At 38.9% G+C, this 22,256-nt stretch overlaps 1 protein-coding gene across 1 annotated transcript in view; it reads right to left on the reverse strand.

Annotated features, from left to right (window-relative positions):
* Window positions 1-9,082: 9,082 nt before the first annotated feature.
* LOC137626506 (MBT domain-containing protein 1-like) overlaps window positions 9,083-22,256 on the reverse strand; it is a 55,385-nt gene continuing 42,211 nt past the window's right edge. The window contains exons 13-16 of the mRNA XM_068357543.1: window positions 17,629-17,871; window positions 13,435-13,635; window positions 11,285-11,937; window positions 9,083-9,469 (exon numbers count right to left, since the gene is read on the reverse strand). Of these exons, the coding sequence (XP_068213644.1) occupies window positions 9,290-9,469; window positions 11,285-11,937; window positions 13,435-13,635; window positions 17,629-17,871 (1,277 nt within the window). The 3' untranslated portion in view covers window positions 9,083-9,289. The remainder of the gene's footprint in view (window positions 9,470-11,284; window positions 11,938-13,434; window positions 13,636-17,628; window positions 17,872-22,256) is intronic.

Consider the following 22,256-nt stretch of genomic DNA (forward strand, 5'->3'; position numbering starts at 1 on the left):
TGTCAACAAGAATTTCGTTGCAGTACAAATATGGAGAACAAACTCAAAATTTTACTGCTATATATAAAAAAAAAAAATAAAAAAAATAAAAAAAAAGCCCATTTGATCACAAAATGCCTAATAACTTGAAGCAGTCTACACAAAAAAACAAGATCACTACTACAAATCTATAAAACAAATCAATAGAAGTTTAAGAGATAAGTGAGAGAGAGAGAGAGAGAGAGAGAGAGAGAGAGAGAGAGAGAGAGAGAGAGAGAGAGAGAGAGAGAGAGAGAGAAGCTAGCCAGCCAGCTAGCTTGTTATTAAGAGGTAAATATTAATTGTGTGAGAGAGAGAGAGAGAGAGAGAGAGAGAGAGAGAGAGAGAGAGAGAGAGAGAGAGAGAGAGAGAGAAATTAAATGTGATGACATGAATCTATAAAAGAACAGCTGTCAACCCACTGTCTAGATTCTGGCTTTAAAAGTCAACTTTCAAATAACGAAATCTCATCTCGAGAAAAAGAACCTATCGGATAAATCAGATCAACGTGGAGTTTGCAGCCATTGCAAAATAAGTTTTAAGGACTAATTTACATGAGAAAACTATAATAACGATCTATTTACAATATGAAAACTGAGCAAGAAATGAAGTTTACGCTAACGCTGCGTTTATAAATGGAAATGCCGCTACCGAACTAAAGTTATCGACGTGTTCCATAAGGTCACCGAATCTTAACACTCGAACCTGCTTAGTTTAAACCTGGATGTATAGAAACAAAAAAGGGGGTTTTGAAAAGAATGACCTATTTTTGGGGAGGTGACAATATCAAGATGTGCGGGCTAACGATGGTGGAGTTGGAAAGGAAAGCTCAAGACTGGAATGAATGGAGATGTTTTGTGCAGAGGGCCACGGCCATTCGACATCGAATACCCCGTACTTGATGATGATGCTGTGCATAGTTTTCAAAGAACTGGACGAAAAGGGGGGAAAAAACTAATGTCTAGGCGGCAAATTTTCAAATCCTTGTAAAACAACCCAATTCAAAAGCTTCACAGACTAACTTAAGGCCATCTCAAACTCAGACTTTAACTTTCAAATCCTCGTAAAACAACCCAATTCAAAAGCTTCGCAGACTAATTTAAGGCCATCTCAAACTCAGACTTTAACTTTCAAATCCTCGTAAAACAACCCAATTCAAACGCTTCGCAGACTAATTTAAGGCCCTCTCAAACTCACAGACTTTTCAAGTTATCGTCCAAATATATACAGTACCAAGCAGCGTTATCTGTGCCGTAAGTATTTTTCAAAAATATTTAATAAATATATCTAATTGGTAGGTTTGAAATGGTTCACAATAGTCCCACAGACTTTCTGTGTTTCTTCAAAATAAAAAGTTAAATAGTCTAAATAGTCTGAAAAGATCTCATAATACAATGAGGGTGAAAGGCAAATAATTCCGAGATGTCACACTAATCAAATAACGAACACAACTGACTACAGCTTCATCCCTTTGCAATTACCCAATAACTCTCGAATCGCTCTCTTTGGTCCCCTCTTACCCGTGTATAACTTTACCAGTGACGGAGCAAACCCTACACCCCGAGACTCGAAATGCGACTGCTTCAACAATGGATGGATATACGTCCCTACCTTCTAGGCATCTTTTATTGTCGTTAATTTCCTTAATAAACCGGAAGGGTTTCGATCTTTTCCCCTGGCTCTACCATCTGTCCCAAAGCATTTGCTTCTATCATTGTTACAATTTCCTTTTTAAACATGCATAGTTTAAACTGCTATCACTGAAATAATGCACCTTCACTTATCAAACCCAAGGATATGACGCCAACATACGACACATGGCCACACACTTAAATATCAACTAATTTATATGAAAAAATAGTTACTGTATTTCCATATGAAATTGTCTAGTAATTTTTAGAGACTATAAAAAGGGTATTTGTCCAATTCTATAGCTTTCAGCAAGGAACATCCGATCTCTAGGACTGTAACGCTGGATTGAGAAGTTACGAATAACAAAGTGGGATGGACCAAAAGCAAAGGGTAACGGCACAAATAAGGAGGAGCGATATAGTACAGCTTCACAAGACAGTAAATGCCTTACGAGGTCCGAGACAGGCCAAAGTCTAGGCTTCTCCGTACTGGAATTACTAACTGAAATACCATACGACAATCTAGCAATGTCTAAAACAATGCATCGCTGCTAAACATGTATTTCATCGTCCCTTTTGTACGTTTCATTCAATCACTGCTTTTAAAACTACAGTTTAAAGGTTTAAAGGTAGCTCATGAATGGCAGAGGCAATCAGGACAATGCCCTAGAGACTGACCATATATTATATGATCAGCGCCCAAGCCTCCTCTCCACCCAAGCTAGGACCAGGGAGGGCCAGGCAGTGGCTGCTGATGACTCAGCAGATAGACCTATAGGTTCCCCCAAACCCCCTCCAACCTTAGCTCACAAGGATGGTAAGGTTGCAGACACTAATGGCACTAACGAGTCTGAGCGGGACTCGAACCCCCGACCGGCAAACACCAGGCAGAGACGTTACCAATTAGGCCACAGCAACCCCACTTTTCTTGTTTCATAAACCTTCTGTCTTAAGAATTTAGGCTTTGCTATGTTCCTTCCCGATGCTAGAAGAGAATAAGTATCGATAAGCCAGTTACGTTAGTCTCCGCTCACTGCCGTTGCCCCGAACGCTCGAGATCACTACTGCTTCCGATCACAGTGTGCCATTAAGTTAACAACAGTGGATTGCCATTGGGAGAAAAATAAAATAAGTGGATTATTAAATTAAAAGCTTGAAAGAATCAGCTGGACTACTGCTATTATAATTGTATCCTAATCAAAAGTGGTTTAACAAGGATACGGAGGAGTAGGAAAATTGTGTTTCACGTGTAATTTATACTTTATGAAGTTGGATTAAAAAAAAAAAACATACAGAATATCAAAGCCTCCACTTAAGATAATGGCCCTTAACATAACCACGAAAAGAAACTTGAAATATGGGTATTTTTATTTTAATAAAGTATAAAAATTTTGATTCACAATGAGATACATAACAAAGAAATGTCGAGTATGAGTAAATGATAGCAGGGACCTTGCTAGATATTAAAAAGAGAAATATTTACCAAGACATTTAAATATATAACAGAAAAATGTCAAGTATGAGTAAATGATTGCAGGGACCTCGCTAGATATTAAAAAAAAAATATTTACCAAGACATTTATAAAGGTTTACATACACACCAAAAAAAAAAAAAAAAAAAAAAAAAACCCTAGACTAGAAAACAGGTCACCTTACCTCAGAAAATAATTCAAATTTATACCCACAATGCCTTACTTAAAAAAAAAACCAACGGCTCGACTCGAAGCCGATAAATATCGAGAATACAACTCAATTAATTCAATTTGATCAGAGCATACCATAATGACGATGACGATGATATGGTGAAAAAGTGATGACGATGACATCAGAATTAGTTATTTACATATCTAAAAGCCTCAAAAAAACTGTAAATGTGTAAATGTACAAAAAAAAAATTACAGGGGCAAATGAACCTTAATACTATACATGAAATCAGAAAAACATGCACTACACAATAGGTGAATGGAAAATTGTTAAGTTAATGTACAGTCACCCGAATATATTTACAGAACACACACTGCCATTTACAAAAAAATATACACAACTGTATACAGCACATGGATAAAAAAAATATACTCACCGGGTACATGAAGACTTTACAATGAATAATCTATCACTTTTTTGTTTCATGAAATAGTAATCCATAGAGGGAGGTGTTTGACGAGATTAAAACGAAATGTGACCGCTATCATATTGTCTTTTTAGTTACACTACAAACGCAGGTCTTAATTTTGCATTTTAGTACGGAACGATTCGCGATGCGTAAAAAAATTTTGCCAGAAAGCTAGACCCTACTGAGGTAGTCGATTTAAATAAACTAATGAACGAAGATAGAGATGTCTCGCTGATTTTAAAGAAAACTAATGACCGAAGATGGAGATGTCTCGCTGATTTTCAAGAAAACTAATGACCGAAGATAGAGATGTCTCGTTGATTTTTAAGAGCTTTCTTTAAAACTGGAAATCACACGAGGGTGTCAGTCAAATTAAATAGGGATTCTATTTTTATGTGATTAGGTAAATGTTCTATTTTTCACTATGTCCTTCATATCATAACTATTCTTGAATGCCCACCATGAGAAAATGAAAGTAATTTATAATAACTGGCTGGATTTGAGTAGGATTACAATCTGGTTTGAAAATTTTCAGATCGACAACCTCCGGTCAACCATAAGCAAAAAATCCCGCTACTCGAAAGGTACTCTAACGATGTTTTACCGTTTAACTCGATCCCAAACCTCGTCAGTAATGTAAATGGAGTTAGTCAAGACCGAATTCCATATACCAAGGCATTTCCCCCAATTTTGGGGAGTAGCCGACAAAAAAAAAAAAAAAAAAAAAAAAAAAAAAAAAAAAAAAAAAAAAAAAAAAAAAAAGGGAGAGAGAGACCTTTCCTTCCAAATTGCTATTTCCTTTAATGCCGTCACATTTCCGTCCGAGGTTCCGAACGAATTCTTCGTAAACCGTTTCCTGCGTGTCCCTTACTACTTACCCTAAAAATCACGAATACAAAAAATCCTTAATATTACTAAATAATTTAAGACCATTGAATTTAAGCTGTCCATTCCGTTCGGGGTTGGCATGAACCATAATTATCTACGCTTTTTCCAAATTAAGGACGTCATAAAACAAACTGATTTGTCACAGAGTTAAATTTGCTAAAAATAGATATATTTTTCCCCGATGATAAGTATCCTTTATAATTATATTTGACCAAAGAAATGTTTTATGTGATTTACAACAAAATTATAACCGTTTTCATATTTGCCACAGGTATTATCGTAGTTTTTACCGTATACATAATTTGCCACAATCCTAACTTATTTTTGTATGTGATTTTCGACAAGGTTGAAAACCTTTTTACAAATTCTCCAACCTTATAAGACGGATCAGTAAATTTGGTGAAATTAAATTACTGGAAACCAATGATTACTGTCTGAATAATTTGTCTAGTGGGATCAACCAGGATAAACTCTGAACAAAAAGGGAACCAAAGTTTGTAAAAGTATTACAAAGTTTTTAAAAGTATTACAAAGTTTGTAAAAAGTATTACAAAGTTTTTAAAAGTATTGAGAGGTTTCTTGTACTCTACACCGACAAGAATGATGTTAATTCACCCCATAATATGACAAATTTGTAGATAATTTGTATGTTTCCTAACGATACAAACCTTAGCTATTCATTAGGGATGGTCTCTCTTTCGGCATCGCTCATTAATGAGAAGGGTGATAGGCAATGTTCAGTTTCGTCCCCGAGTATGTCGCCAGATACAGTCTCCAGAGGTGACGGATCCTACACAAGTCTCCACTCGAGAATTTGATCCAGATCATCCGTTACTGTACCCGGGGTAAGGTATGAGGCTCATACCTTACCCCGGGTACAATAAAAGATAATCTGGATCGTCAGTTACCGAGTGGAGAGTTGTGTAGGATCCGTCACCTCTGGAGACTGTGTCTGGCGCCATACTCGGGGACAAAACTGAATGTTACCTTTCACCCTTCTCACTAATGGGCAACGTCGAAAGAGAAACCATCCCTAATAAATAACGTGGATTGTATTCCAGTTAAGGAACAAATAAGACCTTTCTTTGTGCATGTAAACCTTTTCTTCACGAGGGGGAAAGACGCGAGACTTTGTTGGACTAAAGAACGATTCTATAGAAATGGACATGGAATAGCAGTGAACCTATACATACTGTACATTTTGAGTTTAGAAATTCGGAAAGTATTAATCAGTAGTGTCTATTTTTGATGCAGTGCTTTAAACTGAATATATAAAAAATCTATAAAAAATCATTAGCTTTATGTGATGTATTTCTTTCTAATGCGAAGCTTGAAGATTTCCTCTTTCTGACCATCTGAATGGTTTAAATTTTGAAAACTTGAAGGGTCAACCATAAGGTATTAATAAACATATTAAGATATCAAAAAAAAAAAAAAAAAAGAGAGAATCAAATAATGTAACTGTATAGAAACCCATATATCTAACATTTAATTTAATAAAATAACTCGCACAAATTGAAGCTACTAACACAGTAAAATGTTAGCGGTAACTTTTTACGTCTGGCCAAGTTAAACTACTTTACGATAACTTCACGCCTCCCGAAATAATTCACCAAGACATTATCGCCACGAACATTTACCCAAGCTCTTCCCTTTGCGGCAGACGAGACAAAAAAAATATCTATCTGTGTTCGCAGTCTTCCACCTGAAGTCCGAACTTCAATTCTGGATCCTCATTTTTTCAACCGGGAATTTTTTAAAATTCATACAGCTCTGTACTGCCAATACTCTTCCGGACGTCGGTTCTTCGTCTCCTCTCGTCTATATTCAAGATCTCCATTTACTTCCCAACTCTCGAACATCAAGTTTTTCATCCACATCCATGCGATAAGATCTTCCCACTGTTCCCTTCCGGCAACGAATCGCAACATTCTGCCGTTCGTTCTAGTAGCACACTTACAAAACCTTTCATTTTCTGTTCCCTTCCGGCAACGAATCGCAACATTCTACTGTTCATTCTAGTAGCACACTTACAAAACCTTTCATTTTCTGTTCCCTTCCGGCAACGAATCGCAACATTCTGCCGTTCATTCTAGTAGCACACTTACAAAACCTTTCATTTTCTGTTCCCTTCCGGCAACGAATCGCAACATTCTGCCGTTCATTCTAGTAGCACACTTACAAAACCTTTCATTTTCTGTTCCCTTCCGGCAACGAATCGCAACATTCTGCCGTTCATTCTAGTAGCACACTTACAAAACCTTTCGTTTTCTTTCCGTCGAGTGTCCGTGTTTACACCCCAAAAATAGTGCTTGCCTATGTAGGGAACACTATCAACACCACAAGGGTTCTAGGTTAGCTCTACCCTTTGCGAGGTTAGACGTGAAACGGCAATTTCTCTCCCGTCCTCCTGAACACCCATCAACTCCAGGTCTTATTTTGTTTTCTTTTTCAATGATACTAGTGAAAGCTCTATGTATTTAGAAATTCTATAGAACAAACGAAAAACTATAAAGGTATTTAAACATCATACAAAGGCATAGACCATTGGACATCCTTTTTGAACTACTCCAGCATCATGCAATCGTCACTAAACAATTTAACCAGACCAGCAAGTTTAAATATCACTACCTCTTCTCTCTAGAGATTAAAGTGCATCTATTGTAATGGTATGTAACTGTGAAATGAATAAAAAAACAAAAAAACCCTGCAAGAACTTCCAATTGCAACAGATACTCGAGGAACAGTGTAAGAAATAAAATCTAAGAAGGCTTGCTAGCATGAATAGCCTGCTATAATACCACAAACAAATGACAGCAATTTTACAATGTTTTTTACTACAATTTTGAGAAACTGGACAAAATAAATAAACCGAAAATTAGGACAGATACTCTGGGACTTGATAACAAATTTCATAAATGAAAGTAAAGATTCATTAGCATAAGAAAAATACATTTTTTGAATGAGAAAATGATCTTACTACAACACAGAACGCCTCAGTGGACTTGCTGCAAAAAAATGTCTAGTCTTTTTTTTACCACAAAGCGAATCAAGTACAACTTTGTACAGTCTTGTAAAAGATGCTTTAGCACAATGTACCCTTTCTTGGGAGCTTCCACGAGATTGCATAAATTAACAAAAACGGCACATCGAAAAATATCCTGCGTCGACTTCACTGAGGCTTGAGCACTGAGTACAAGATTTCGTAAACTAATCTGCTTTTTGAATATCCAAAGCCGTACTTACTATCCCTGCTTAATAGGTCATCAATTTTGTCTGTCCACCACATAAATCCTATCTTTATATATATTACAGAATCATTCTAATTCACACACATGGATGTATTACTTAGCTCCACACTACGTTACTGCAAACGTTCAATGGGGCATCCCCATAGTAACAGTATCTGAAGAGACATAGCTTATGCTATCGTCTTCAATTTTTGGTACGTTCTTAATACTGCTTCATACTTCTATTACTACTTAAGACAGTATATGGCAAAGAAAAATATTAATATATATTTATATATATATATAATTTAGTTTTATGCATAGTTGCAGAGAAATGCTTGCATACAATCGCTTTACACGGGAGTGCAAATGTCTACCCCACAATCAACGTACAGTGCTTCTCCCGATAATTTCCGTCACTGAGCACTCCGTACCGTATACCGTACGTGCCGTTTGTCGCCTCCCCCAGACTCCAATCGCAGTTAAAACTGATGCCTGATGCCGGGTGTTAACCATTCGGACGTTCCTCGGATGGGGAGAGGCGAGTTTGCAACGACAGAAATCCACAATTGGTATTACAGCAGCAGCCTAAAATTATATTGATAGCAATATAAGGAGTCTCCTACACATATATATACAGCACATTACCTGTAATGCGACACTTGTGTGGTATTTCTCTCTTGACTGTTCTAGCCCCACTCGCTCCGGCATGTGCCGCGGGCTCCCATAAATATCCGAGTCACATTACGATCTATCACAAACTGTTTAATGACAAAACAAGCGACCGCAATCACTAGCAGTCTTTTCTAAAATCTATCATGACTTTCATCGAGACATCATTCTCCACGCGCCGAGGCATCTCTCTCTCGGGAGAAGTGGCCAAGGAGCCTCTACAAATGATCATCAACCTTTAGCCTTTTCAACTACTTCATCTAAGAAGGTGGGAGTAGATGACTGTGTCACCTGCGGTCCTTAAAATTTCGTATTATATACAAATTATACAACTGCACAAAGATGAGGTATAAAAAAGGATTCATGATTAAGGCTGATCATATTTGTTTGCAATAAATAAAAATTTTTATGTACAAAATCACTAGCTATGTGGAGCACAATGCTTTTTGCAGCAGTTACTTAAATTCATCAGCGGTACCAAAATATGTCTCGAGGCTCGAGGAGAGTTGTTCGGAGGAATTTAAACTCGGAGGTGGCGTTGTAGCACTGGCTATTGTAAAATGGCTACAACTCGGAGCTGGCGTTGTAGCACTGGCTATTGTAAAGTGGCTAAAGGCTTGTAAACCCTGACAAAGGTAGGCTACTATTAGTATCATAAAAGGTGTCTATGCACTGACAAGAACCTTCAAACGTGCTATCCCTCGGACATTCAATGGCCTCTCTTTTCTCTTTCAACTTCACGTGAAGGAGAGCCCTCTCTTCATGAGGGTCGCTTGGTAGCGAGCTTGCGCTGGGTTGACGAGGGCCAGCAGCTGTTGCACCAAGTCGTGGATTTTGAGTGACGGCCCTACTTTCATGCCGGTTAGACCCATGACTTCGTTCTGGGTTAGAGTTAGTAACTTTGAACCGGCAATGTTCTGCAAAAAAAAAAAAAAAAATTATAAATAGTACATATATACATATACCAAGGCACTTCCCCCAATATTGGGGGGTAGCCGACATCAACATATGAAACAAAACAAAAAAGGGGGCATATAAAAATTAGAATAGCGCCAACGTTATCCCTGCGTGTCGTAAGAGGCGACTAAAAGGGACGGGACGAGGGGGCTGGGAACCCCCTCTCCTGTATCTACAACCTGTGAGACATCACTCATAAATAGTATTTACATAATTTAAGAAAGTAGACTGAGGTGGTATGGTCATGTCATGAGAGGAGATGAACAGTATATTGGGAGGAGACTGATGGAAATGGAGGTACAGGGAACGAGAAGTTGAGGGAGACCAACCAAAGCGAAGGTGGGTGGACTGTATCAAAGGGATTAACCGGTGATGAGGCGTGGGACAGAGGTAGATGGAGAACGCTGGCCAAAAATATCGACCCTACATAGAAGTGGGAAAAGATGTAGACAAAGAGGAAGAAGAAGTATTTACATAATTTAAGAATGTAGACTGAGGTAGTATGGTCATGTCATGAGAAGAGATGAACAGTACATTGGGAGGAGAGTGATGGAAATGGAGGTCCAGGGAACGAGAAGGAGAGGGAGACCAAAGCGAAGGTGGGTGGACTGTATCAAGGGTGACCTTCGATCAAACGGATTAACCGGTGATGAGGTGTGGGATGGAAGTAGATGGAGAAAGCTGGCCAGAAACATCGACCCCACATAGAAATGGGAAAAGATGCAGACAAAGAAGAAGTAGTAGTATTTACATAATCTAAGAAAGTAGACTGAGATGGTATGGTCATGTCATGAGAAGAGATGAACAGTATATTGGGAGAGTGATGGAAATGGAGGTATAGGGAACGAGAAGGAAGGGAGACCAAAGCGAAGGTGGATGGACTGTATCAAGGATGACCTTCGATCAAAGGGATTAACCGGTGATGAGGTGTGGGATGGAAGTAGATGAAGAAAGCTGGCCAGAAACATCGACCTCACATAGAAGTGGGAAAAGATGCAGACAAAGAAGAAGTAGTAGTATTTACATAACTTGGATTAGGCAGCATTTTAAAAAACAATTCCATATATCGATTATTATATATATGGAATCCGTGGTATAATAATCATTACTTATATGAGAATGCTTAGGTGGATGTCTGGGGTGACAAGAGAAGATCGGATAAAAAATGACTACATAAGGGGGTCGACAAAGGTGGTGGAAATATCAAAGAAAGTGCAGGAAGGGAGGCTGAGATGGTAAGGATACTTGATGAGGAGAGATGAGGACCACGTTGGGAGACATACTATGAAAATGGAGGTTCAGGGAAGAAGAAGAAGAGGGAGACCAAGAAAGAGATGGAGGGACTGTGTGAGAGGAGACTTACAGGAGAAGGGGATTGATGAGGCGCAGAATAGAAAAAGATGGAAACGGCTCATCCGCAACGGCGACCCCATATAAAATTGGGAACCAGCTGGGAAGAAGACTTATACCATATTTATATACAAGGGTCCTCGACTTACAAACTTAATAGGTTCCAAAATGCTGTTTGTAAGACAAATTTTATTAAATTTTAGTCTAGGGTAAGCCTAAGCTGACTCCCATACCAACGATTTCTAACTACAAAACTCAACAAATAGTTCTGTTTCACATGAAATAAATATCAGGTTATTACATATGTTACTAAAGTCTAGAGGACCTTCTTATCAACTAAAGTCTAGAGGACCTTCTTATCAACTAAAGTCTAAGGTACTGCAAAATTTCAGAGGTCACCTCTTGCGGCAAACCACAATACCTACTTGCATAATGAAGTTGTCGCAATATGCACCGCAGTCGTTGGTCCTCAAAAACTCCGCTACGTCGTGCGGAGTCCACAGTTTGGGCTGGACTTTCGACCCGTCTTTGACCGGTCCATCGATTAACCTAGGAATAAACATTTCGCTGGAGACAGCCGTGGATGACACTACAGAGGACTGCGAGGTACTTATTGCTTGTTTGAACATGCCGTTCTCCACCGTGGACAGAGGGGCGACTTCCGCTGCCGGCAGAGGATTGGACGTTCCGGCCGTCGAGTTGCTTTCGCTCGACTCTAAACTGATGTCTTCGCACCTGTCCTCCGATAACGGGAGCTCATTTTCGACGTAGGAACTGGCCAGCAAATCGTCTTCGTTCTTGATGACGTCCTCTTCCAACTCCGTGAGGGAAGGCGATTCTCCTATCCTGTCGTCGTTTAGTAACGTCGACTGGATTTCTAGGTCGGTGAATTCCTGAACCTTGATATCCCCTAAGCAGGAGGACTCCAACTCACTGGGGTCTGGAACCTCTTGGTTTGGAAGCTGCGGAAGCGATGGCAGACTGGCCGAAGCAGGGTTGGAGGAATCGGCATCGAGGTCCCACGGCTCTCTCGAACTGTCGTTGCCGTCCAAGGAAGCAACACCCGACGAGGTTTCATCTGTAGAAAAAGAATTTGCCATCAAACTAATCCCACTTTCTTTTGCTATCTTCAATAAGCTTAGGGAATGATATCTATAGATTGGATGAAGCGCCTGGCCTCTTGATACTGCAAACGAGCCCATTCCTCGCTCTCATAAATATTCGAGTTGTTAAAAGTTCAGAAATATGATTAAAATATTCTAAACTTTTACTTATATCTGCATACATCCACACATTTGAAAATAATTTAATCCCCTGAAGATATAATGATACTTGGGTGACATCAATTTATGACAAACATAACTGTTGTATTATAAATTCATTCAGGTTTCAAATGCAATTTTAAGTTCCTATCTTTATTCCTTTGTCATGACCTAGATCACCAGAGTTAATTAAAGATATAAAAGTTAGTAAATAAGACCAATTACAAATAACTACCCAACAAGAGAATCACACCAGTGATTCTTAAACTGGGGGGCGCGCCAAGAGCTTTCAAGGGGGTTGCAAGTAGTAACAATGAAAATAAAAATATCACAAATTTTGAAGTAATTTGTATTTTTCCTAACATACTTACCTAGAACTACCTTCTTAGGAGTTACTGGTTAACTCTACCTAACCGACCAACTTTTAGTATAGTTTATCTCCCTCTTCCCGTTTTCTACGGGGTCAACCTCTGGCAGTGTGGTACGTGCCCCGAGGCGACCCCGGGGTCAAGTAGTAACAATGAAAATAAAAATGTAGTAATTATGTCTTTTGTTTTACGATACTACATAAATATGGATAAATCAATGACTAAGGAGGATGTGTAATATTTTTTGGTGTGGTCATGATCCATGAATGATTGTATTAAGAGTAAAAATTATGTTTATCTTTGCAGTAATTTGTATTTTTTCCAGTATTTTCTATCAATGTAATAATTGTAGAATGCTAAAACAGTTTGAAAAAAGATCATGATAAAATTTTGTTTCATCATAATATATTTATTTTACCCATTTTCTATGAACAATGTTTATTTTATTGAAATACTACTTTCTACTTTGGCAGAAATTTCAAGGGTGGGGAGGAGGGGGCATGGGATCTATGCTTAACCCTTTTACCCCCAGGCTCTTTGGAAATTTCCAACCCTTAACCCCCAGGGGGTTATTTTTTTCCCAGCACATTTTGCAGTATATTTTTTTTAAATTGCTCTAACAGCCTTAATTTTTGTCATAGAGAGGTCAGATTGGTCTCATTCTCTTGGAAAATACCTGAATTTTTTCAAAAAAATATCAAAAATATGAAAAAAAAATTTTTTATAGCATTTTTTTGCAAGGACGTACCGGTACGTCCATGGGGGTAAAGGGATGGGTTTTGTGAAACGTACCAGTACGTCCTTTGGGGGTAAAAGGGTTAATGCAGAAGGGGGGCGCAAGGCAAAAAAGTTTAAGAACCACTGATCTACACCAACATCTAAAATATCAACGACAGAATCAAAACCGAGATGGAGTAAAAAATAACCAACAAGAGCAAAACTGACCCGAAGCGTCTTCCTCGTCGGAAAGACTGTCTTGGCTCGGTAGGGTCTTAGCTCTGGTCGTTCTGACGGGAAGCGTCTTCGCGATACTAGACGTGGTGGTGGAAGATCCGCGGGGGGAGGACCGCCTCGCGTCTTTCTTGTTGAACCCACGGCGTCCTCTCCCTACGTCCAAGTTTTCTTCCTCTACGGACTCTGAAATATCTGGAAGAGAATATTGCTTTTAGAAGAGGCTAATTCCCAGAAGGAAAAAAAAAAAACTAGTCAAATAAAATAGGATAGCTATCTCTTCCCTGAAGCCTCATAATGTCTTCTGGTTTCCTCCAAAAGTAAAATATCAGGGCATACTATACCAACATCTTGGACTTTGAAATTTCTGTAAAAGAATATTATTTTTAGAAGAGGCTAATTCCCAGAAGGGAAAAAAAAAAGTCTAATAAAATCAGGGCATACTGTACCATCTTGGACTTTGAAATTTCTGTTAAAGAATATCATTTTTTGAAGAGGCTCTTTCCCAAAAGGGAAAAAGTTTAATATAAAAATTAGGGCTTACTGTACCATTGTTTTGTAAAGAATTCACCTTTACTAAACACTTCATTATTTTGGTAAACACAAATGTATTAAAGAAACTTATAAAGTATTGCTATACATACATTTCTTCTTGACCTGCGACCTGGTAAACATGTGGCCTACCTTGGTATTGCCCTCAGGGCACGTATTCCTCCGCTAGGTCTACCACTATAGAAAATGGGAGTAGGGTAAACTACACAAAACTCTGGTCGTTTGAGAGGAGGTTCCAGTAACTCCTAAGAAAGTGTTTCGAGGTAAGTCTGTGTTGGAACAACATACATTTCTTCTTGACTTGACTAAATTTATCCAAATTCATTTCAGATATTGAAATTAAACTCCACATGTTCTGAGATGTCCTATGATGCATTCCTCTATTAGCCTCCGGCTGTTGCAGAAATCTTACCCTTTCAGCATATACTTGGAATCTTTTTAAAATAAATTATTTCTCTTACAAACAAACCCATCATTTCTATATGCTTTAGAAGGTGATAAATGCAAGAGTTGATGGGAGAAGTACAAGAGGAAGGCCAAGGTTTGGGTGGATGGATGGAGTGAAGAAAGCTCTGGGTGATAGGAGGATAGATGTGAGCGAGGCAAGAGAGCGTGCTAGAAATAGGAATGAATGGCGTGTGATTGTGACGCAGTTCCGGTAGGCCCTGCTGCTTCCTCCGGTGCCTTGGAAGACCGCGGAGGTAGGAGCAGTAGGGGATTCAGCGTTATGAAGCTTCATCTGTGGTGGATAACGGGGGAGGGTGGCCTGTGGCACCCCTAGCAGTACCAGCTGAACTCGGTTGAGTCCCTTGTCAGGCTGGGAGGAACGTAGAGAGTAGAGGTCCCCTTTTTTTGTTTTGTTTCATATGCTGATGTCGGCTACCCCCCAAAATTTGGGGAAGTGCCTTGGTATATGTATGTATGTATGTAAATTTTTGGTCTTCGGACGGGCCGAGAAAATCCCAGCGTAGATAAGGAGCATTGAACCGGGACCCTAAGGTATTCATCAATCACATACCTGACATTTCACATGGATTGGATACGACGCTGAGGAGGGACCTCAACACGTGAGGCTCGGAGAATCGACCACTGAATTAGTCATTACTATCATAACTTAGAATCTAACCAGACCATTGCTTTTAGATTCTTGCATATAAAGTCTAGTGTGCGTCAAGAAATTGCCAATCAAGCTAAAAGTCAAGATATATGGCACAGTAATAAGACCAGCGTTTATGTATGGATCAGAAATGTGATCTCTAAAGAGGATAAGAGGAAGCAGAAGCCTGAGAGAATGAAAAAGAGAATACCTGAAAGATTAGAAAATTAAGAAATAAGAAAAATGGCAGGCATAGTGAAGATTACAGAGGTGATGAGAGCGTCACGACTGAAGTGGTGCGGACACGTTTTGAGGATGGATGGTGGGGAGGGAGTGAGGAGAGCTCGGGAGGAACCTGTTAGGGGAGGGGGAGATCGAGTGAGAGGCGGAATGATTAGATGGCGAGATAATGAGAAGGATGATATTGAGAGCAGAGGTTTGGTGGAAGACGACGCCTTTGATAGAAGGCACTGGAGAGGTAACCGTTTATTGAGAAGAGGTTTGTTGGAAGACGACCCTTTTGATAGAAGGCATTGGAGAGGACGCATCAGGTAACAACCCCTAAATGTAGGGATAACAGCGCAAAGAAGGCCGACTTTACGTTCATAACTAAGACCAGGCTGGTCCAAAAAATTAGTTCTTGATAAACATACAGCAAAGGAACTTGATCAAAAGGCCGCAACGCTAAACAGAAAAGTCTGCGAGAACAATTTTGACCCATTACATCTTTCACGTGCGTGCAGGTAACATCGAGCAAGCTCAATGTCTTCAAGCCTTAGCTACCTGATACTTGAGTGAGTTATCTAAAATCGATGAGTTGACACGAATAAACGTCAGGCCTCATCTGAAAACATTTTACACATTCACTGAGGCATCAAAGGTAAGAGAATCCTGTAAAATAATAGCAAAACCAAATAGTACAATGCTATGCCAACATTAAAAAGCAGAAGGACCACTATATATAAAACATGCACATAGAGCCGACATCAAAATGCTTAAATGTAGACTGCAAAAGAATATATTAAAATACAATACTGTATTCACATATAAAAAAAGCGGCAGGATACAGCGAAATCTAGCAAACAGTTAAATAAGCATATTTCTTGCATTACAGCAGACATATAATACAAAATACAAAAAATTGCCTATATAGCCAAAAGCCTGGAACAACACTTAAAAAAAAAAACAAGCAAAACAAGAAGTTCAAATACAAAAGTAAGACTTAGAATCATTGGAATACAGTGCAAGAACTTCAAAATAAAATAGTCAGGGAAGTTATATATAATTGTCCACAAGACAATATATCCACCACAGACTAACAAGCCCAGCAACTCATCAGGCACTTGTTCGCATGTAACCAAACTACTAATACGAAGATTAGTTATAAAAAAATATATTCGTACTGGAACTCGAGCACACAATCCTATCTTGTTTCCCTTCCTCTTGTTATTTTCAAGTCTTTATAGTTTATATGTGAAATATTTATTTTAATGTTACTGTTCTTAAACTTCTCTTGTAGTTTTTCCTTATTTCCTTTCCTCATTGAAAATTTTCCCTAAAGTCCTTAGCAACATATTCCCTTTCCGTCTTTTTCTCATTTGTTCAGAGCTATCCTTTATCATATCGCAGTGTCGAAAGCATACCATACATTCACATACTGTTACAAAACCTAGGTACTGATAGAAGAGTTTGCTTTAAATTTTCTATTTTATCTGTACCTTTACTGAGTATTAATAAAAGATATTTTATAAGCTCTTAAATTTCACAAACGGCTGGGTAAAAACCTTTATATTATTTCTTACAAAATGAAGTACTGTATATTTACAGAATGATGACAAAGTATTAGAAAGAGTTGTTCGTCCAAGTGAGGAGGGACGGGTATTGAATATTCTATCACCTGTGCAGTTCATTAGTAACCTTTGACTGATATACCGAAAGCTTTCATTGCAAATTTTATAACCGACTATTAATAAACTATTGTAAAGATGGAAATGCCTTTTTTGATGAAAGCATCTACCATACATACCTTGCAATGTCACAAGAGTTCATTTCTTTCAAGATCGTGGATGACCTAACGTATCAGTGTAAGCTCTTGAACTTTTAATTTCAAGTAGCATTGAACTTTTAATTTCAAGTTTATATGAGTCTTTCAGTCGAGAAACATGCCAAGTGCCATTTTTAAAAAGTGTCAAAAATCGCGATTGAAAATTGCCAATTTTCAACCCCAAAAAACTGTGCATCGTATTGAAAATATTTTAGGTTAACTGTGTTCTGCATAAAATTTACTCCTATTTATAACAAATATGAAACTCCTAACTATTGTATTTACCGAGTAATTCGCGATTGAAAATTGGCAAGTTTCAATCGCAATTTCTGACACTTTTTAAAAATGGCGCTTGGCATGTTTCTCGACTGAAAGAATCATATAAAGATATCATAATAGCTGGTAGACAAATCAAGCGACACTATTCTCAAAGGAGTATAGAGAAGCCTGAGTACTTCCAAGTAGTCTAGGAAAAAAAAAACTTGCGTATCATTACCAGTTTTAGTTTGTTGCTGCATATGTGGATCGGCATAACCGACATTTCCATACAGACTTCTATCTTTGGGCGGCCTCCCCCTCCGCTTTTGGCTGACGGCCGGTGCCGCAGACGTGGGCGTCGTGACAGGAACTCCTCCGAGGCCCTTCCCCGCCTTCTTAAGGGCGGGCCGACCCCTTTTCCCACTCCTCCCAAACTTGCCGACTCCTTTGACCTTTCTCTTGGGAGCAAGTGAAGTTATGACTGAAGGAGGAAGAAAAAACACAAGGGTAAATAAAAAAGCAAAATAAATAAACAAAGCACAAGTAACATACCGTATATTTCCGCGTATAAGGCGACCTTCATATAAGACGAGGTACAAAATTTGAGCAAATTTTTATGAATTTATCTCATATCGGTAGTATAAGACGACTGCTCAATCATAAAACCATCCGTGTATAGCCTAGGCTAGCTTTTGCAACACCAGATATCTTATGAAATTTAGGTTATGTAAAGATGATGATATTACTTTCATTATACATTTATATATTAACGTAAATCATTTCATGTGTATCAGTGGTTATCGCACCTCAACCTAGGCTAACCTACTGATAAACCAGACTTAGAATTCAAGGTGTGATTTTTATAACGGTTGTATAAGACGACCCCCCATTTTTAATGGTTAAATTTTGGAATACAGGGTCGTCTTATACGCGGAAATATACGGTACGTGTTTTTACTATGGTCATAGTTCTTCAAATATTAAAATCAAAACATTAGATGTAACCAATATGCAAGGGAGAGAGAGAGAGAGTTCCACGGGAAATGCATGCCATCGTAGAAGTAAATTTCGGTTCGCCTCGACTTTTTTTTTTCTATGAACTATGAGCATTTGCATTGACGAAATATAATTGCAAGGTGAAATAATAATAAAAAAATCATATTCTATTCTCTATAAAAGGTCAAGGAAACTATAAATAATGAAAATGAAGATTCAAGAGAATGAATGCAGTACTTACAATGCAGGGAAAACAGAAGGAAAGTGTCAGCGAGATAAAACACCAACATTTCTAAAATCATGTCACAACATTGTTTGTAAAAGACCAACATTTCTGACATTGTTTTGGGCAAATAATCATCACTTTGTAAAGACCTACGCTGATAAATGGGTCGATGCATCACGTAATTATCTAGCTGGACGCGACGTCACATATCAACCCGAGCTAAGTCATTCTAAAAACAAAACCTGAGGATTTAACTTTAGTGGGAATAACTTCAGACCAAGAGGAACCACACTTCTTTGACTAAAGCTTTCCCCGCTATTCATGGTCGCTATTTCTAGAAAGCCATTTCCAATTTCTTGTCTCCGATGTCCTCCACCGTGAGATCTCTCTCCTCCATATCTGCTATTACACACTCCATCCACCTTCTCTTCTATCTCCCCCTCCTCCTTCTCCTACCTGGAGATCTTTCTCCTCCATATCTGCTGTTACACACTCCATCCACCTTCTTTTTGGTCTCCCCTTCCTCCTCCTCCTACCTGGAGATCTTTCTCCTCCATATCTGCTGTTACAAACTCCATTCACCTTCACTTCCATCTCCCTCTCCTCCTCCAACTTGGAACTTCAATCTCCAACAACCTCCTCCAAACATATTCCTGGTCTCTCATTACTTGCCCAAACCAGTGGAGTCTCTTTTCTTGGATTTTCTTTGACACCTCTGTAACCTTTGTCGTTCCCCTTACCAAGTCATTCCTAACCTTATCCAGTCTCGTGATTCCAGCCCTTCAAAAGGAGCCATACGAATATACAAATTCACCATTGCGTGGCACACAATGTTACCAATGTTTTTTTTGCAAAGTCATTTGAACTTCACTTGAACCCGTCTCATTTTTCTTAGCACTTACCTGTCCAGCACCTTTTCCATACTCAAATTTTCATGTTACATTTAACACAACCTTTAGAACTTAGGCTGTTTAGCTAATATATATTTATTTCAGTAGATCAATCTCCTTTCTCTGCGAAGGGTGTCGGCTTTGCCCCCTTAATCTTTCTACTTATAACCTGAAGTATGGCTGTTGATTGCGGGAATAAATCCTTATATGTATCCCTCTTTTCAGTATGCTTCCTGAAGTTAATTGTTATTACAGTACATAAAATGTAATACAGAATACATATTACACATTACTCAGGATAAAGAGGTCAAATTGAAGTACTGTATGTGCTTCCTGCCTCTCCAAGAAACTTGGGAGCACATAACTGAGTGACATTACTGATTAGTCAGTTTTCTACCATACATCTATTCTCTGTTTCAAACCATAATTGTTTTATGTGGTTATTAAGGTAAGATGGAGTGAAGGAAGCTCTGGGTGATAGGAGGATAGATGTGAGAGAGGCAAGAGAGCGTGCTAGAAATAGGAATGAATGGCGAGCGATTGTGACGCAGTTCCGGTAGGCCCTGCTGCTTCCTCCGATGCCTTAGATGACCGCGGAGGTAGCAGCAGTAGGGGATTCAGCATTATGAAGCTTCATCTGTGGTGGATAATGTGGGAGGGTGGGCTGTGGCACCCTAGCAGTACCAGCTGAACTCGGTTGAGTCCCTTGTTAGGCTGGGAGGAACGTAGAGAGTAGAGGTCCCCTTTTTTGTTTTTGTTTCATTTGTTGATGTCGGCTACCTGCCAAAATTGGGGGAAGTGCCTTGGTATATGTATGTATGTATTAAGGTAAGCTTCTAACTCCCAAAATAATTTTATGGATGCAACAAAAAATTGGTATAGCAAGTCACACACCAACCGCTTACTGTAGCCAACAAAAAATAACAAAAACAAGTGGGCCGAACCAACACGTAGTTAGCCAACAATATTTTTAGGGATGACATTTGACGTCACGGGAATCCTAGCGGCCTCAAACCTTGCTTATTTGGTGTATAATTTGGTGTTTCATTTTATTTTGAAGTTTTCACTTAGTGTTGGCTGGGAAGAACGTAGATAGTAGAGGTCCCCTTTTATGTTTTGTTTCATTTGTTGATGTCGGCTAACCCCCAAAATTGGGGGAAGTGCCTTGGTATATGTATGTATGTTTACTTACATATCTTTCTACTCTGTATTAATGGGTACCTTTAACCAGTTAAGCGTCCCCATAGATGACACCAATGCTATTGTACCGTCACCCTATCTATTTTCTACTTTAAATTTCCCCACCGTGATCAGCAACAAATTCGAAGGGACCTCATTCTCTTTCTCTACCTCTCGTCATCCAGTCACTGGGCAATGAAAAGATATCGCTCGGTATCAGAAAGTAAATCGGCTATTTCGATATCCTTATCGCTGGAAGAAATCAGAACGAGAGCTTTCCTTGTCCAATGGGTTATCAATATTCAAGCCCTCTTTTTCTAGTGATTATTCAACTTGGCAATCTCATTGTGAAAAAAAAAAGCAAAAGTTTGAATTTTTATGAAAACACTTGAAGCGTACTTAAGAGAATTTGAACCTTTTAGTGTCAAATTTCAGACTTAAAACACATTAAAACAGGCAGCTTATTACTTATCATTTACATCGTCAGTGCTGAAAACGTCGCCAAATACAACAGAAAACATATCATTACAGGGATGATATCTTGTCACGGGCGTTTAAATTCATAAACGTTAATAGCACGTTGAAGGCGGTGATAAGTAGAGAGCAGTGAACGTATTATCACATTAAAGTAAGCACCGGTTCTACTCGGTTCTCTCCCGCAAATGGGATCGCCGTGACCATGGAATCCACTATTCCAGTTTAACTCCAACAGGGGGAGGGTGGGCTGTGGCACCCTAGCAGTACCAGCTGAACTCAGTTGAGTCCCTTGTTAGGCTGGGAGGAACGTAGAGAGTAGAGGTCCCCTTTTTCGTTTTTGTTTCATTTGTTGATGTCGGCAACCCCCCAAAATTGGGGGAAGTGCCTTGGTATATGTATGTATGTATGTAACTCCAACAGTATTCTCCCTGTAAGTCATCAGCAGCCACTGTCTGATCACTCCAGGTCCTAATTTGAGTGGAGAAATCCTATGGTCAGAGATCAATCTCTAGGACATTGTGTGCCAGTACTATGATGTCTTTAGACCTTGAAGTCTTTGACTGTTCAATATCCCTCTATCCTCTAAGCTTTCATGCATCATGCTAGAACAAAACCTATGCTAATCTATGATATGGTTAAACCCCTACTCAAACGATCACACCGGAACCAAGTGTGAATGTCAATACTACGAACTGAAGCGTGCATAAACATTCCCGAGAGATGAGACGAAAAGGATGTGAAATTGATATATTTTCGCTCGACTAAATACCGAAAGGCAAATAAAAGTGGAGTAGGTCTTACACAAAAACAGCAAATATCACAAACATTACATAAATTAAATACTATACATGCATAACATAACATTCCAGGGTATCGTAAACACAAGGCTGGTGCAAAACAGCCATAGATACTTGTAGAACCCAACAATCATAAATGTAACAAGCAACATAATAAAGAAGACTGTGATATCGCATTTGCGATTTTACTATTTGCAAAATGATACCAGCACGGAAAGATCTAATCAACCAGTTTCTCGTAGCAAAGGTGAGGATTTCCAGCCTCCAATAAAGGGATTTTGACGAAGGAAAAATCTATTTCT

This window comes from Palaemon carinicauda, chromosome 34 (assembly GCF_036898095.1).
Source record: "Palaemon carinicauda isolate YSFRI2023 chromosome 34, ASM3689809v2, whole genome shotgun sequence".
In the NCBI taxonomy this organism is placed as follows: domain Eukaryota; kingdom Metazoa; phylum Arthropoda; class Malacostraca; order Decapoda; family Palaemonidae; genus Palaemon; species Palaemon carinicauda.